The sequence below is a fragment of the Sardina pilchardus genome, chromosome 5, assembly GCF_963854185.1.
Source record: "Sardina pilchardus chromosome 5, fSarPil1.1, whole genome shotgun sequence".
NCBI lineage: Eukaryota > Metazoa > Chordata > Actinopteri > Clupeiformes > Clupeidae > Sardina > Sardina pilchardus.
In genome coordinates, this window is record NC_084998.1 from 21,317,952 (window position 1) to 21,336,894 (window position 18,943).

The following is an 18,943-nucleotide window of genomic DNA, read 5'->3' on the forward strand; positions in this document are numbered from 1 at the left end:
AATAAGACTCATATCACAGTGTGTGGGCCAGACCTGGGCCAATAGAAACGATAACAGTCATTTCACAGTGTGTGGGCCAGACCTGGGCCGGGGACCAAGCCAGTGGGCCAACACCCACACTACCCTGAGGCAAGGTACATGTAGGCTAGTGGGCCATTATATACTTTATATAATGATTGTAATAGTTCAGTGAAACTTCCAGGGGGCTCTACCCATACAGTAGATTCAACATATCTAGGAGACCCTGCAGCTCCATTTTTGTTTATTTTAGTTATGCAAATATTGACTCTATATAATATAACTCTTTCCAAGGCATAACATAATGGGAAGGGAAATAAAATGTGAGCCAGGGGTCCCTTTGCCAGATTCATGGATTAAAGTTTTCCGTCATATGACGGATTTCCGTCAACCGGAGGCGCTAGAGGTCAATCATGAGATTGATGCAGATCCGGGGAGAAAATATTTAAGGGGGGGGGGGGGGGGGGGGGGGTGCGGCGCGATCTCCCTTGCAAGCTGCAGTGATGGTTACACCTCTTGTTGAACCCTGTTTTGTGATAGGCCTGTGTTTTAGCCTAAAATCTTCGTTGTGCGCAAAATAACTAGATAAATAAATAAATGCGTTCGTGCAACTGCGTTGATGAACATTAGGCTACTAGGCTACTACCACTATTAGGCTGCTACTACTACTACTAATAGTCATCATCATCATCATAATGATACAATAATAAACGAGAGAAAGGCCAATTGAAACAGATGAAAGAACAGTCTTGATTTATAGCCTACTTTGGAGCTGCATGCTTAACAGCCTATTAGGCTTTTGTAGGTGAAACAAGCTTTGCAGAAGTTCAGGAAAGATGTCGTTTTTTCGGTTTAATTAGTCTATGATTTGGGCTAATTATTCTTCATAAAAGTAAAATGAAAATAAACAGTAGTTTCGCCAGTTGTAATAGTAAGCTATAGAGTCAGAATAGCTTCAGGACAGACGAGCTGCGCAAAGTTCTGCGTTGTTTGCGATGACTTCTTGTCCGCACTTGCTAGTTCCCCGATCTCATCAAATTAGACTACTTAGAGGTCGGCAGTGTTGGGGAGCTTAAAGATGAATAGTCAAAAAGAACATGGATATAGCCTACTGTCGGTCATTGTTAATAGAGTCGGGTGCGCCCGAAACGCAGAGACAGACAACGGAAAAGTGTGTGTCTGCGCCACGCCACTATTAGGCTATCCTACTGTTTAGTTTAACTGCTAATTTCTCTAAAAATTATAATTAATTATAATAAGCCAACAAGGTTAATTTATACAATTCAAAAGGATCCAGTAGCTTAGGCTATGTCTATACAGTTTGCCTGATTTGTCTTCTTCAAAGAGAAAGTCGTAGGTCCGTTTCCAATAAACGAAACTTATATAATAGGAGTCCTATGACTCACGCGTGTGTATAAAAACGTCTTGTCTTCCAGTTAATATTATTGAATGTTTATTGTAACAAACAGCACAGTTCTCATACAATTGACACGACCAACACGGTCAGAAATACCGTGGAACTCCTAACATTTCTGCCGTGCATCACGTTCTTACCCAACAACTAAAACGTCTTAAAGTGACATGCACCTTTAATTAAGCAACATGTCACCTAATCACACTAAGTAAAGTTACACCAAATTATATCCTGACATCAGAAAGCATCAGAATTCTTTAGCATATTACAATTAATTATTCCAAATCTTCAATAACAGACCCAGCTAACAATTTCTGGTTAGGAGAACGTTTTTAGAACGTTTTTTTCCTGGTTAGGAAAACGTTGCCTGAAAGTTGCGAATGTTGCCACAAGGTTCCCCAGGAAAGTTTTCTTGACGAAAATACTACGTTTTTTTCTGGTTGTTTATTTTGGTTAGCAGAACGTTCTCCTACCCTTTAGGGAACTTTACTTTATTTGGTTGCATTAACGTTCCCCTAACCTCCCAGCAACAAAGTGTAAAGGGGGGAAAAAATATGTAGAATTATCGTGACATCCTTGCATGGCTCGCTGCACACTTGCCGTCTGCGACGACAGCCTAGCTGTAACCTGGGAGAGCGAACGTCTCTGATTGCTAGGCAATGATTATATATAGTATATGAATCTTCACTTACCATTAGCTGCTTGCTGAACTGCGACGAATACGGGCCGTAAATATGAATATGTGTCAGCTAAGTATTTAAATGCGGTTAGGTCTAATACTTTCTTGTCTACGGTGTCTTTTCCTATAATAAACGATTAGTCAGATCAAAACATAAGCAGAGCAGGCGCTAGCCTAACACACCGTTTCAACATTCAAAACTGGCTGTTTTTATTGCATCGTATGCCATTAAAAGTCCTCGGTTCAGAATTATGATGGATTTTGGTTTATTTTGTTTTAAATTGGGACTGGGAATTGTGGGATAGGCTGAGTGAACAGCACAGTATAGGCTATAACTTGGACTACGTGTTAATATAAAACAATTCTCCCCCGGGAACATTGTGCTGTTTAAGATGCAGTCTCAACGTTTGAGAAATAATTCATTGGAGTCCTCATCATCATATTTTCATAACAAATAAAGCTTTAAAAACATGAATGCATTTCTGCCATTCTAATCGATTATGGATTAATCCAAAACTATTCGTCAGATTAGTTAGCATGACATCGTTGTGTGCCTGCCTGGGACTATGGCTAGCTAGCTCTTCCACCCGGTTTACCCTGTACAGTGTTTTTTAAAAGCCTGTTGGACTTAATGGAACAAGTGCATGGAGAAGATGTGAAGAATGTGATCGATACCATACAGCCAGCCTACGTGAGTAACTTTATATCTCTGTGTTATCCAAATGTCTTAAAGTTAGCGAGGTTGAGTCTGCTAAAACACCAACACCCCAGAACGCACGGACCGAGATGAAAGTTTCTCAACCTAGTTTCTCGCGCTGGCCCCTTTAGCTGGCTTTGGTCGGCCGAATATCAATCCAACAGAGGGGGGAAGAATAGAATAGGGCTATATGTCGATTTTGCAACAAATTATTCCGACTTTGCAGTGTGGCTGCTGGCCGTGTTCAATTGGAAACTCATAGAAACTCTGGGGCGATTTTCATCAATCAACCCCACGCACATAACCAGAGAATACCGATATGGTTATACAAATACGATACCTAAAAACAACTAAGTAGCAACGTTGTGTGAAAAGAGAAATGCAACCAGGATATAACGTTTTTTTCTTTAGTTGTAATAACGTTCGGGAAACTTTGATAACCTGGAGCTAACGTTCTCTCCAGGGTATTAGAAGGTTACTGATAAACTAACCACAGGAGAACCAGCGGCTAACGTTATTTGCTTGCTGGGATTCAACCAGAATATAACGTTTTTTTCTTTAGTTGTAAAAACGTTAGGGGAACGTTATTTGTTTTGACAACCTGGAGATAACGTTCTCTAAACGTTATTAGTAGGTTGCTGAAAAACGAACCATAGGGGAACCAAAAGCTAACGTTAGTGAAAGTTAGCAGAACGTTAATTGTTTGCTGGGGAGGCCTATCTGACGGTTAACCTATGGCTTTGAGTTTTAATTGTTTTCATGCATGTCTGATAACAGGTGAGGAATGTTTTGGAGACATACATGCATTTTAGGCATAATGCTGGCCCTAATCTCTGACTGAAAGTGCACAGAATTTATGCATTTACATAACAGTATTTAATACATTTTCTCGGGGGTGACAGTGACACCCCCCAACCCCCTATATTTTGCAACAGTGTGCAGTATTGAATAGCTAGGCCTACTTTAAAATGTGTTAGGCTACTTGTAAACGGAGGGTACAATTAGTCTGTATGGCCCTATGGCCGTTTTTGGACAAAACATTTTCAGTCAGATGAGATTTTTTCACTTTAATCCATGGCCAGATTGTGTTTGGTTTAAATATAGGTAAAGTAGGTCTACCATAATGTCTACTGTGTATGACTAAATCCTGGCATTGAGACACTGTTTGATTTGCTGATTGTGTATCTAGGCTACAGTATGTATGGCTGACTGACTGTATTGTGTCTTCAGAACCAGTTGCCACTGCTATTTTGCCGAGTGTAAATTTATTGTAAAGTAGCTTTTGCCCAATTAGTTTTCTTTTCTTTTCTTGTGTTGGTTTAATTTTGTATTATTTGACTTGGCTTTGACTTATAGCCTTCAGTTGCCCCCTCCCCTCCGAGGCGATAGGGCATGTGTGTGGTACTGGCTGCACCAGTGTGAGACCCCCATATTCAGCTTTGCTCCATTGTCTGAGTGCTACCTTCCTATTCTCCCCTGTCTCTTTTCCACAGTAATAGTGAAGCTGTTCATGGGGCAGGTCACCGGATCTGAGTCCTCCTCTTCACACACTGCTCACAGTATTTTTTGTAGTTGTAACATGCACCTCATTATTTGCTGTGACCACATTACTGCAGTAGTTGTGTGTGTGTGTGTGTGTGTATGTATAGTCTGTGTGAATAGGCACCAGAACCAAGAGCATGAGTGTTGTGACTGTCTCACACTTCTCCCAGGACAGGAAACTGCCCCCCACCACCAGCTGACTATCTCTCCCCAGCTACCCCCCCCCCCCCCACCCCGGCTGGAGTTTTTCGAGTCCTGCCCGTTGCACAGATGATTGATGTGTTTAATTTCCATTTCAGTGCTTCCAACTCAGTGGCTGTAAGTGGGTTAGGAATAGGATTTCAAGAGTTTTTGCAAAAATGGTAAAAAAAAAAAAAAGCTAATTCCTTATACCCTACCTTTAAAATGTTATTTTATTCTCAGTGTGCTTGTCATGCATAAATACTTACCACTAGATGGTGCTAAATGATAAAATAATCAAAGATTCAAAAGAACTTGAAAATCATATGTTCATTAATGAACTGGAATGACAAAAGTGTGAAAAGGCTAACTGTCCAGCTTTACTGAACTTGGTCCGTTACACTGTCTACTTCATGTCCATGAAAGAAATAAAATAAGGGCACAGTATAATTACACTGAGAACACGCAAGTGTAGCTAGCATAGTAGCCCATTTCCTTTGTCACGTACAGATCTTGAACAACTATCTAAAATCCACCTCTGCCATATGCTACAACATTACTATGTTCTAAGCATCTGTGTTTATATGTGACCGTTCATTTAAAATACAGAACAAGTTTGGTGAAGTCTGATACAGCCAACAAATTGGAGTTACTTCATACAGTAGATGTGTGAACGCAGGACAATGGGAAATTCAATCAAGCAGTGGAATAAATCAACTATGATTGATCATGGATTCTAAGTTCCAATGTGTGGAATGCTGGAATGAATTGACACTCAGAATTCTTTCTCAAGACTCATTTTATTTATCATTCTTCAGATTTCAATAGTTAAATACATATCTTACAGAAGCTGTGAATGGCCATGTATCTGTTACTGAACAGTTTGTAATCAATACAACAATTTGAGACTGTAGGTCAATCTGACCAAAATATAAATGGTGTGAAATGTTACATTTGAGTATATTACCTATATGTGGGTATGAACTGCATGATGGTGGTGACCATGCTAAACACTTGATGGTCAAGTTAAAAAAGAATGCAGTCTCAATCACAAGTTATGTGATTACTGATGTGATCCCCACAAGCTAAGAAATGTATTTGTATACATTATACACATTTGTTTTGTTTGATTATGTGTATTTGTTAAAGTTGACCAGACAACCTGAAGTTCCGAACTCACACTGCTCATCCCTTGATAACATGAGTGTCCATTTTTAATGTATATAACACAGCTGGTAGAAAAACACAGACTTACATGTCCTTTAGCCAAATATTAATATGCTTAAAAGGAGAGTTGGATGGAATCCTACAGTACTTATAAAAGGTAAAATAACCAAAAACCTTACAGATTTCTATAATTGCAATTCTCAGTATGAATTTTGCTTCCCATTTATACAGAATTATGTGTTCGTGAAAACAGCATACAGTATATCACTGAAATGTGATAATGTACTCAGGATAGGCCTGGACATCATTGAAGATTACAAACATCTTGGGGTGTTTCATATTATCTGTTACGCTGTCATACAAGTCAGCTGAATTTCCAGAATTCCGGGCAGGAGCTGTTAGCAGGCCACCTGATCCTAGAGTAAATTCTCCGACCAAAACTCTTGCCAGGTACATGCGCTTGTGTCCATTGACATCAGGCTGGGCATAGCCGTTGGCTGAGTATTGAGGGTCAACAGCAAAATAGGAGCCATTTCCATACAGGGCACCTTTAAAGAGGGAAATTTAGATCAGAGTCACACATTTATAAATGTCTCTAACAAACCAGGCACGTACTGCACATCTAACTGATAATGATTTTCACTCTACTCCTGCAACATTGTTTTTCTTCCTACTTATTTTATGCACTGTTTTAGTCAGACCTGTGTGTCCCTGGGGCCCTTTTTGCAATATGTACAGTACCAACTGTCTTGTCTAAAGCTCTTTTTCTCTTTTCTCTTTTTGCCATGTAAAGCACTTTGGGTCAACTCCTGTTGTAATTTAAATGTGCTATATAAATAAAAGTGACTTGACTTGACTTGACTAACTGTATTGTACCATGCAGGAACATGACCTTTCTCAACAGTTTGTGATGCACTGGATGCAAGCTTTGATGCAACTGGGTACAAATGGGGACCCAGTATGTTTCAAAGACAAATCACACAAATAACAGTTTTTACATTGTGTTCCTTAGCCTTGAAATTACTAGCTGGCTACAAGAATGTATTGTTTTACAACTACCTCTTAAACTACACAATGTTGCTTTAAAAGCAAGAGAAATAGAGATCGAGTTGCTAAATTACAGGAGATTTCCTACTGAAAGTGCTTAGTATTTCTGCATAATGTGGCCCTCCTTACTGCCCGACATGAGAGTCTGTGATTTAAGGGCAGTACCATGACATTAATTATGATGGATACCATTAAGATGTGTCATTAATTATATCTAAAAAGTTAAGAAGGACAGATAATTGCTGGACACCACATAGTCCCTAGTATTATTTTCATGCAACTGGTTGCCGTGTTCAAAATACATCCATGTCTTGTTAAAGTAATGAAAGTGGACCCTACCGACTTGAGACCCAGCAAAGCTTCGGTTAAAACCTTGATTGTTGATTTGGTCTATCTTGTTTACACTTGTGCCATGCCAAAGCCTTTTCTCATTGTTGGTGTGCTTATTCCTCTGATCAAGCTCTTCCTTTTTAATCATGTAGTTCCTCCAAAGTGTGCCGTTTTGGACTCTGTCAATCTAGAAAAATCAAAAGCACAATGATAATATATTTGTACAATTTTTCAACACAGTCCATAATATAAATTTAAAAACAATCTTACTTGGTTGTGTACTATGCATAATTTACTTATTGAATAAAAGTTACTTTCTGTCTTTCCATACATTTTCAATATCAATAAGTAACATTAAATACACTACATTATGAGTAACGCTTTCACCTGGATTATATTTGATGCTAAACCAGTTGTGCGGAATTCCTTCTCAACATCATTGTATTCCTTGGTGCCTGACTTGAGTTGGATTTGAACAACATTCTTGCCCTTCATGTCATCCCAATTAGTAGGTAAGCTCACTGCTGCATCTGAAATTAGAATAATGTATTTTAGATTACTATTGTCAACATAGTTGTCTCTGTCAATGTTTTAACAACAATAAGACAATCTTGTTTTCATTTTTTAAACTTACCTTTTCGATCAACTCGTTTAAGTTCTATATCATTCCTTCCCTTCTTTGAGGCTACTCTACCCAACAGGTCTGCTTCATATTCATCTCTGCCGATTGATTTTCACTCTCTGCATTTTAGTCTGGAAGGCTTTCTCTAAATCCATATTAGTAAACATGTTAAATGGCACAAGTTGATTGTTACGATCCAGATACTGCCATTCTACCAGGGTGCTGATCATAAAGGCCTCCTTTCTGGTTGTCTCCTTCCTGTCTGCCCTCCGGATCATATCTCTGATTCGTCCGTCGACCTTGAACACGTCACGAGTCAAACCCTCCAGGTAGATGATCGGCTCAGCACTCCTCCGTTCCACCCTGATGCTGACGGTCAGCTCTCTCTGCAAATCCTGGAGCTCTTTAGCATCCTCCTGGGTGAAACTGTTAATCAGTGGGTCCTGGATCTGAGTAGAAGTCTGCTCTTTCATGATCAAGCTGGTCACACAGTCTTTGGCTTTCTTGACCTCCTGAGACGTCTCTCCACAGAGTTGGAATATAGCGGGAGCAAATTCCTCACCCACCATCACAAACTCCTCATCAGATTCCTGTTCATCAGTTCGACCAGGTGAAAAAAAGCATACAACTGCATCTGCAAAATCTGCAAAATGCAAAAAAAGTCTCTCAAAGACTGCAAATGGTAAACATTTCACTCCAACAATTCTTTGTTTTGTTTTTTTTTTACTTTTTACCTTTCATTTTTCCAAGAATGCTTTTTTCCTCTTCCCCTCCTTTTGCTTGTCGTGTCAGCAAGCTCTGGTGGAACACTGGGACCATGTTAGTTTGGAAGATGAGGATCTTCACACACTGTATATGTCGACTCTTGGTCTTCTTCACAAAGCTCACTATGGCTTCAATCATAGCATCAGCCACCACGGATGCATTTGCTCCACCTTGGCCTGATGGAGGACAAATGTTTAAAACATGAAGTCAACACGTTTTAGATGTACTATCTGCCACCCTAGCACCAGAAGCCAATGAACAAGGGGTATAAATACCAATTTTTCCATCATGTTACTGAAAGATTTAGATACAGTATTATCAACATGTATGTGTGTTGTGTGGGCAGCCGTGGTGTACTGGTTAGCGCATCGGGCTTGTAACCGGAGGGTTGCCGGTTCGATCCCTGACCAGTCCACCACGGCTGAAGTGCCCTTGAGCAAGGCACCTAACCCCTCACTGCTCCCCGAGCGCTGCTGGTTGGGCAGGCAGCTCACTGCTCTGGGTTGTGTGATTCACCTCACTGTGTGTTCACTGTGTGCTGTGTGTTCACTAATTCGGTTAAATTGGGTTAAATGCAGAGAACTGAATTTCCCTCACGGGATCAAAAAAGTATATATTCTATTCTATTCTATTTGTGTATTTCTCTGTAATGTGCATATAATCGTCCCACTGAACTTGCTAACTTGCTTATGCATATTCCTCTTTTTTTGATATTTTTTTTTTTACATCATATAGCGCTAAGGGGGTACCCAATGTGGCAATGAAAGCGGTCATCTTCCTGGTCAGGAACAACAAAGCTACTGTGTCAAACACCTGCCATTCTGGGTGCAAATTGGTATTGACAGAGATGCAATTAAGTATGTCTGCACTTCATCAAAACTAGTTCAGTGCTCAATTACATGTCCGCAAGTAGGCCTTCTTTAAAAATACAATGACAGTATGAAAAAAACATCATTCCAGCTAAGCATTCAATAATGCAGTAAGCACTTGTACTCTGGAGGGATGTTCTGATGTAAACTATGGCTAAAATTTGTACGACATTTTTTGTAAATTGTAGGTTACACCTTTGTGTATGTGGGAGTTTGATCGACAATATTCACATTTACGGTTTTACTGTTTTTTACTGTAATTTGTTGTCAGACCCTGCTGTCATTGTGATACAGAAAGGAAAATAGAGCACTGCATGTTGCAAAGAAAAAAAATAAATGAAGCTTCTTGAAGAAATTTGACCATAGGACAATCTTGTTAGGGAAAACTGTAAATGCAGTGTTGTAGGAATTACAGTGCAGACTTCCTACACCTAATATGGTTTTGTTTCTTTTAACATGCATAAAGCACTGTCCTGCTGCTTATGCACAATGCAGCTGATACACAGGAAATTACTGATCATTTCTACAAATAACACAGATTGATCAGAACTGGCTGATGGCCCGGCATTGTCATTGTACATAGCAGTGTATGGAGTCAGAGCATCTTTGGGGCCATAAGGGTTTCTACAATTTGATGACTAATAATCAATTCATTGCAGATGCAAGTTCTGCAACAGATAAACATTTTCTCCAGATCAAATGCAATGACCTCACCTGACTTGAGGGAGAATGTGTTATTGGAAGAATTCACTATGGGTGCCTCTCATTATGCCTCCTCGATCCTCGATGCTCGATCCTCGAGGGGCGTTCCCACTGATCTATAACAAACACTGGATAGACTATCCCATTGTTTCCCCCCCATCATTCTTTATGTAGATCAGTGAGGATCGAGGCATCGAGGAGCGAGGGAGGACGTATAAACGCTACATGAAACGCACCCAATGACATCTGTGACCTCTTTGGTGATGTCACCACTTGACACCTCTAGGGTCAGGGGACGGATGCGCACAGAGTGCTTCCCCAAAGACAGAGTGTTGACTTGACCCCATAGTCCTGCACACAAAGAACAATCGATCGCAGTCTCATCTTTCATTAATGCACTTCAACTGCACAACAGATGGAAATGTCACGTTTATTCAGTCATTAAGAGTGAAAGCAAGATTTGAAATCAATGTACACAGAATACATACTGTACTCTAGCATTATCAAAAGACGGAAGTACCAACCAATTAAATGTTACCTGAGGGTTGTTGTGGTCTCTGTTTGTTAAAGCCCTGCCCTGTTTTCTTGATGATGCCATGAGGTTCACCTTTGCTCTGTCTTCCTTTTCCTCCTTGGAATGCCCTCCTAAAGCTCTAAAAAAAAAAAAAAAAGATTGCAACAATATCATCACAAAATCATTATGTATGCCACATTAACATAATTATCTGATAGCTGAAGAAAAACTCTTACATCCACACTTTCTTGGTCAGTGGGGTGTACTATGATGACCACCTCCCTTAGGTGTTGAGGATTGATTTTGTTGCAGAACATCTCGGTTTCCTCCAACATAATCCTGGGGACCAAATCTTTGGGAAAACCCAGATTCCCAGTGCCGATAGCAGGGAAGGTAACTGAGGCCAGTCCATGCTTGTTAACCTCTCGCAGAGAATCCGCTTAACAGAGAGACGCGCAACAGAACCGCGTAAAAAAAAGCTTACGCGCTATTTACGTGCGAATGGGAGAATTCCCCCCTTAGTCATCCACTATCTGTCTCAGGTTATCTAGATTCTATCTATATCTTTCGTCACTCCTGCCAGTGTTAACTGTCCTTTCATGGAATCCATCTCCATGACAACATGGTCCTGCACCATTGGTAGCAGCTCTTCTGCCACTAAGCTACACACATCGGAGTTCATCATCTTCTCAAGTGTTCCATATTTGGACATGATCTGGTGGAGGGCATCTAAGGTGTTCTCCTTCCAGCCGTGTATGTCTTTGGCTAATGCACAAGAAATTACCGTACGTTTAAATGAATTATTTTGGTTGACCAACCCACTGTTGTCCACCGCCCTTTCATGTTGCTGTTCCGAGTTGGCCTCTATATTGTATTGAAAAAGGTGCACATGTCATCAACATATCATTACACTAGTACTTGCTCTTGACAATAAAACAGTTCCTCAGTGGCAAGCTGGCTGCTGGCTGCTGGCTGCTATGGCAGTTCTCATACTTAAACAGCGGAAGAAATATCAACACAGCTTTTAATTTATTCATGCATTTATTCACTGGAATAAGCTAACTGCACATTTTAAAAAATATTGACAAATCAAGAGCAAAATAACCATGACACAAACATCTGTATGTGAGAGCTCTATTGGTTGAGTACAAGTAGCACAGCAAAGATGGATGCAGGGCATGTCTCAGTTTAATTAAAATTTCCATTTAATTAATTTAATATTTTTAAGACCTATACAACAAGTACACATATTTTAACTGTAAGCAAATAAAAGCTTCTTTAGCTGATCTAATGTTGTTATGTTGCTGTATTGTACTGTAGTATAAATTCTATAAAATATGAATCTCTTTTACTCTCTGTGCGCATGAAATGTACAAACACTTACCACTAGATGGTGCTATGATAAAATAATAAAGGACTGGTTACAGCCTCTACCACAAGAAGGAATGCCCCCGGTATATTGATTACAAAAAAAAAAAAAATGAAATAACAATCATGCACCAATGTCTAAAATAATCATTTGCAAAGTAATGTATTCTTAACTGAACAAAAGGAGGAAATGAACCCACCCAAATGTACGATTGGCCACAATATGTGACTTGTCTTTGTATTAAATGTGTGGATTCCTGTTTATATGATCATATTTAATGTTGCACTTCATTAATTCCCATATTTACCTACAACAAGCCTTCAATGAAACAAGGCAAACCCCCCCCAAAAAAAACAGCGGTGCAATATGATTATACACTACCTGTAGTGGCCAGTTTATGTACATGTGTTAAGCCTTAAGTACAATACAACTTAACTAGACCCCCTGGCATGTTTGGCACCTCCCAATGTTGGCTCCATGGCTATTACTTTTTATAGCAAGAGTTTACAGTATAAAACAATGTTTTAGGATTGCTAAAAGTGCATCCGAAATATACAAGAGAACTTCAAAATAAGTTTCCAGTAAGAATGATGAGTGATGGTTATGACTGTCTGGCTTGGAATTTATATGTCTGGAGGCCATCTTTTCACTCTTTTAAACACAATCACCTGGTTCTGGAAACAGAAGCCGGAAAGCTAACACAGGTACCAAACCCAGTTAATTCATTTCTAAAAATAATATATTATTATTCCAAATTCACCTTATATTCATGTGTATGTAATTTCAGTTTGTTTAAGTGCTCTTTATGATCAAAATACAGAATAATGTGAACATGCAGACAGACTCATTTCTTACTGAAAAGTGACAATGTACTCAGGATAGGCCTGGACATCATGAAAGACTACAAACATGGTGGGCCGTGTCATGTTGTCTGTGACACTATCATACAAGTCAGCTGTTCCTTTACCCTTGGCGGGAGGTGTTATCATGTTACTTGCTCCTTGAGCGTAGTCGCCAACCAGAACCCTTGCCAGGTACATGCGCCTGTGTCCATTTCTATCAGGCTGGGCATAGCCTTGGGCAGAGTATTGGGGGTCAACAGCAAAATAGGACCCCTTTCCATACATAGTACCTGTAGACAGATGACATATGAATGTTGAGTAAGACCTTTTTCATACAAATCCCTTTGGTTTCAATCATCTGTTTACTGTTACAGTTGAATGCACCTAATGCCAGTCATCATAATCTAAATCCTAAAACTACAATGTTGGTAATTTACACATTGCATTAAGACATGCATGCATTATTTAGATATATTCAGTATGAGTGTGCCATGTCATTGCCAGGGCATGTGAAAGGTAAAGGCAGTGCTGAATATGCAATAACTAATGTATTTAGAAATTCTCTAATGCATCTACAATGTAATTAGATAATAACAGAAACTAATAAAAATGTCCCTAATAAAATGTCATGGGATAGTGATGGAAGTTGAACAATGTACAAAACAGAATATCAACCTAACATGAAACAGACTTCATCCCAGGAGGAGGTATAGAATAAAAAATGTCCATGCGTTTTAACTTCACGTAAATTGTTCACATTATATAGTTATTATTGTGAGTTTAAAATGTGGGAATAATTTAGTGGAAAATATTTAGTTAAACATTTAGTGAAACCCTGCAAATTATTTATATTTTGTTTGCACATTTTATCAAAAGTGCAACTTGCAAACTACTGGCACTACTACTGCTTGTTGTCTATGGGGACTATTTTCAGATGCTGCGTACGATATCACTGCGCCTATGGTACGTTTGCAAGTTGCCTTGATTATTACGCCAGATGAGAGTGTAGTTCCATGTCAAATCAGCCTAGAAAAACGGCAGGTTTAATTTTCAGTTGGTCTTATTGCACTTTCTAACTTGAGAGGAGACACGTTTTAAATGGGAAAATTACCAGATATCTTAGTCACTTTTAAACATGAAGCTAGCAGGCGAGAAGCTAATGGTCTAATCCGATTCAATGATCTATGCTAGGCTGAAGCTAAAAGTTGTATCGCCAGATTCACAGAATGGCTGGATTAACGGGAACAAGGTAAATATCAATTGTTTTGTTCGAGGGGAGGTGGAAAATGAGCGTATTTCAAAAAATGGCGGAATATCCCTTTAAGTGACATCCCATTCTTAATCTATAGGGTTTCATATAACATCAGTCCATCCTTTGCCACTTTAACAGCTTCAACTCTTCTGGGGAGGCTTTCCGCAAGGTTTAAGAGTCTGTTCAGGGACGTGCACAGGAATTTTGAGGGGCAGTTGCTCGGACTGAAAAAAGGACAACCCACAACTTATCACTAGGCCTATCTGCCCTATGTGCCTCCTCCTGGTCCCCTTTTTTCCGTGGTCTGGAGGCTTAGGCTGCTCCTCATCTTAGATGTAACTTAGCCTAAGTAGCCTAAGTTGTCATAAGTAGGCTAAAATATGAGTCTGATTAACTAATCAATTTGCCTACACAGTGTCATCTTTATCACAGTGCAAAGTCTCTGTCTCACCTGCTGTTTGGCTTTTTTGTAGCCAACCCTGCAGTGATGTGCTGCCCTTTGCTGCCTACTTGAGTTGTCTCCCCTCTCCTGAATCTTTTCAGTGGTCATTTTGACTTCATAGTGATAGGATTTAGGCATTTAACCATTTTGAATGAAATAATTAATGTGATGCATTACTTCCATCATTCATTTTTCTTGCTAAAACGAAATGTGAGAAGCAGACATGCCTACCAAAAAATAGTAGCCTGCTATGAGACGGGCTGCTTGTCTGCTTGCAAGCTATCTCTCTGATTATTTAGGCTAAACGCAAACTCAGCCTGACGATTTTAATGAATGTCATAAAACTTGATGATGATTATTGCTCGTTTGTTATACATCACAAACTCACCTTTTCCGACAACATTGAGGAGGCAGTCGGTCTCACTAGACAACCGCGACAATATCTTCAATCTAGTGTACGTGATAGACTGTCATGCAGGCTCAGCTCAGGTGCCGGTCGCGTGCAGCGCTGCAGCTACGTGAAATTCTGCATCCATTGTAGCCTACGATTTATCATTATTTTTTGCCCGCAGAAGGGCAACGTGAGTCGCAAAGGGCATATGGGCAGTTGCAGTTATGGGTTTTTTTTACCATTCTTCCAAAAGCGCATTTGTGAGGTTACAAACTGATGTTGGATGAGGAGACTGGCTCTCAGTTCTATCCACACCAAACTCTGTCATCCATGTCTTTATGGACCTTGTTTTGTGTTCATATACGAGTCAAGGCAGGTGGCCCAATAGGTTTGGCAATATTGTGTAGAACCAGGTGGACCAAAGCAGAGAACTGAAGAATATACACATAAAGAACTGTAGAAAATGTATCTGTGACGGAGTACCGTGACTACAGTTGAGTATGCGCTATGACTGCCATACATTTGGAGTAGCGAGCTCTGCTCTGTCCCTTCGCTACAAATGGTGTCAGAAGTGGGATGGCTTGCCGTAAGGTTATCGGAAGCTTGCCCAATGTGTAAGCCATATGAGGGACCCCCAGGATAAGTTGACCCTGGTGTGAGGGACCCCAGAGATGGGTGAAGCACGTGTATGGGGCACCCTGGGATGGGTGAAGTATGGCTGGCTGGTGGTTGCACGAGGGACGCCAGTATGCGTGAAGTGTATGGACGAGCTTTCCAAAGGGGAGGGCAGTGAGACAGAGTACCGTGACTACAGTTGAGTATGTGCTATGACTACCACACCAACGGGCCTGGCTCTTTGGTGTAGCGGTCAAGCTGTAGGATTAGTACCCGGGTTCAAGACCGGGTGTGGTCACTGCTCTGTCCCTTCGCTACAGTATCTACAGTATGTACATTTGCACTCCTAGTTACTGTGTATTTGACACAGAAATCTTTGTCATACGGATTCCCTAAATCCTCTTCTTAATCACTTCTAGATTCACAAAATAAATGAAAAGCATGCTGGCTAGCTGTAGAAGATTTCCGATATACAAACATTACTTGCGTATTTATTTATCCTTTATTTTACTAGGTGATATCCCATTGAGATAATAAATCTCTTTTACAAGGGAGCCCTGGGATTACTATGGTATTACTATGAGGAAGCTGTGTGTTATGTTGAAAGTAATAAAAGTAGACCCATACCAACTTGACTCCCGGCATAGCTGCGGTTAAACCCATGTTTGTTGATGTGGTCTATCTTATCTGCAAGGGTGCCATGCCAAAGCCTTTTCTCATTGTTTGTGTGGTTGTTCTTCTGATCCAATTCTGCTTTTTTAATCATGTAGTTCTTCCACAGCGCAGCATTTTGTACTCTCTCAATCTGAAAAAAAAATGACAATGACACAAACAATTATGATTTTAATTATACTGAATCATTATAATGTGAATCATTCATGTGTGAATCACAATCAAATCAAATCAGGGTATCTGTGCCATACCCATATACCACAAATAAAGCATGCAAACCCTGTATCATTCAGCCATATAGAAGGATTACAGAATTCATTGCAGAGCCTGAGCTACATAAAAGGCACCAATTAGCATTAGCAATCAGCACCACTGCTACCTGTGCAGTCACTGGTGTCCGTAAAGTTTTGGCAAACAGAATCAAAAATGAATTTGATGATATCAATTCACCTATAAAACATAACCTCGCCAAGGACTGCATACAGTGACTTTAACTTCACTGACATTCAATGTACTGTACTTTAAACTATAAACATATAATCAACTATGGAAATCAGCTAAATTAAAGTTATGCATCCACCTTTTTTATTGCTGATGATAGGCCAGTTGTCCTAAACTCATTCTCGACGGCCTGGTATTCAGTGCTGCCTGCAGTAAGTGAGATCTGAGCAATGTTGCCTTTCATGTCATCCCAAGGGGTAGGTAGGCTCACTGATGAATCACCTGAAACTAGATTAATGTATGGTTAGCGCATTGTTACTTCTGTCAAACATTTGATCCAGAATAATAAAAAGAATGAAAATAATACTTCATCAAACCTTTTCGATCAACTCGTTTGAGTTCTACATCATTCCTTCCAGGCTTTGAGGCTTTTCTGCCTGACACGTCGGCTTCATATTCATCTCTGCCAGTCTGGAAGGCCTGCTCTAAAGTCCTATTAGCATACATGTCAAAAGACACAAGTTGATTGCTCCGATCCAGATACTGCCATTCTACCAGTGTGCTGATCATGAAGGCCTCCCGTTTGGTTGTCTCCTTCCTCTCTGCCTCCCGAATCATACCTCTGATTCGTCCTTCGACCTTGAACACATCACGAGTCAAGCCCTCCAGGCAGATGACTGGCTCCTCACTTCTCTGCTCCCTTCTGATGCTGACGGTCAGCTCTCTCTGTAGATCCTGGAGCTCTTTAGTGTCCTCTTGGGTGAAACAGTTAATCAATGGGTCCTTGATCTGAGTAGAAGCCTGCTCTTTCATGATGAAGCTGGTCACGCAGTCTTTGGCTCTGCTGACCTCCTGTGACGTTTCTCCACAGAGCTGGAATATGGCAGGTTCAAACTCCTTACCCACCATCACAAACTCCTCATCATCATGTACCTGCTCTTCGGATTGACCAGAAAAAAAACCTACAAGTGCATCTTACAGTAAATGCAGAGAAGAAAATTACAAGCCAATAAAACATAAACGTTTCACTCATTCTCTGATTTTTTTTCTTTCTTTTTTTTGGGGGGGGGGTAATTAAATTACCTTTCACTTTATCAAAAAAGCCCTTGTCATCTTCCCCTCCTTTTGCCTGTCGTGTCAGCAAACTTGTGTGGAACATTGGAACCATGTTAGTTTGGAAGATGAGGATCTTCACACACTGTATATGTTGACTCTTGGTCTTCTTCACAAAGCTCACTATGGCTTCAATCATAGCATCAGCCACTTCTGATGCTTTTGCTCCACCTTGGCCTGGTGGTGAACAGATGTTTCATGAAGTCAGCAAGGATTAAGAATATCAATAATCAATTAAACAAATAAACTTACATTAGAATCGAAATGTTTTTTTGTTTTTGTTCATTTAAATGTTTTTGCTAACTTTTGTCACCTTACAGTATTTCCCTTTTTGTCACATGTTCAATGTACTAGATACCCATTTCTAAATCTAAGGGGTTACCAAATGTGTCGATCACTCATGAAAGGGGTCACCTTCCTGCTCAGGAACAGTGACCACCTGCCGTTCTGGGTGCACATCTATATTAACAGAGATGCTTCATGCCTATTATAAGTCTGCGCATTATCAAATTCATATTTTTGTATTACACTGTACCTGTGCCAAGAGCTGGAAAGGTGATAGAGGTCAATCTTCTCTTCTCACAAAATGTGAGAACCTCATTGACACTATCCATAATAGCATTGGGGTTACTTGGTACCATGAGATGGAGAATATGTTTGCATGGAAGTCTGCCCGCAGCAGTCAAAATCATATTACAGGACTGGAAATTAGGTGAACTCACTGTGAATGCAGAAAGAACATGGTAATCATTTCTCAACACATCCTGCATTTTTTACCATGTCCCTATGCAATTCCCCTTCGAAGTTTTATGATAGTCCACTTCATCAAAATGAATAAGCATACTGGATCGTAGCAACTAACCAATCTCTGAACATTCTGCTTCGATTGCTGAGCCAGCAGCCTTAAGGATCGCCATGGAGACCCCTGAAAGACACAGCATTAATGTTAGGGCCTATGTTGTAGCAGCTATGAAAAAACTATGAATCTGAATATTTGTTGTAAATGGTAAAGGGTAAATCAGTTTGTCTCCACTCTACATTCTATTCGAACTTACATTGAAATAAATAGAGCTTTACTTTACTACTACTGTAATTTCCCGACTATTAGCCACGGCTTATACATTGATTTTGCAAAATTTCTTCAGCTATGAGGTTAATACATGGGAGCCGTTAATATGGCATTAATAAGGTTTTGTTTCTTTTAACTTGCATAAAATACTGTCCTGCGGCTTATACATAATATGTCTAATACACAGGAAA

At 40.0% G+C, this 18,943-nt stretch overlaps 1 protein-coding gene across 1 annotated transcript in view; it reads right to left on the reverse strand.

Annotated features, from left to right (window-relative positions):
• Positions 1-5,511: 5,511 nt before the first annotated feature.
• LOC134080818 (protein mono-ADP-ribosyltransferase PARP14-like) overlaps positions 5,512-18,943 on the reverse strand; it is a 28,158-nt gene continuing 14,726 nt past the window's right edge. Inside the window, 16 exon segments of the mRNA XM_062537428.1 lie at positions 5,512-6,245; positions 7,084-7,261; positions 7,462-7,604; positions 7,709-7,796; positions 7,798-8,339; positions 8,431-8,637; positions 10,258-10,383; positions 10,571-10,685; positions 10,783-10,885; positions 12,771-13,047; positions 16,085-16,262; positions 16,710-16,858; positions 16,948-17,544; positions 17,654-17,860; positions 18,219-18,404; positions 18,546-18,608. Of these exon segments, the coding sequence (XP_062393412.1) occupies positions 5,962-6,245; positions 7,084-7,261; positions 7,462-7,604; positions 7,709-7,796; positions 7,798-8,339; positions 8,431-8,637; positions 10,258-10,383; positions 10,571-10,685; positions 10,783-10,885; positions 12,771-13,047; positions 16,085-16,262; positions 16,710-16,858; positions 16,948-17,544; positions 17,654-17,860; positions 18,219-18,404; positions 18,546-18,608 (3,443 nt within the window). The 3' untranslated portion in view covers positions 5,512-5,961.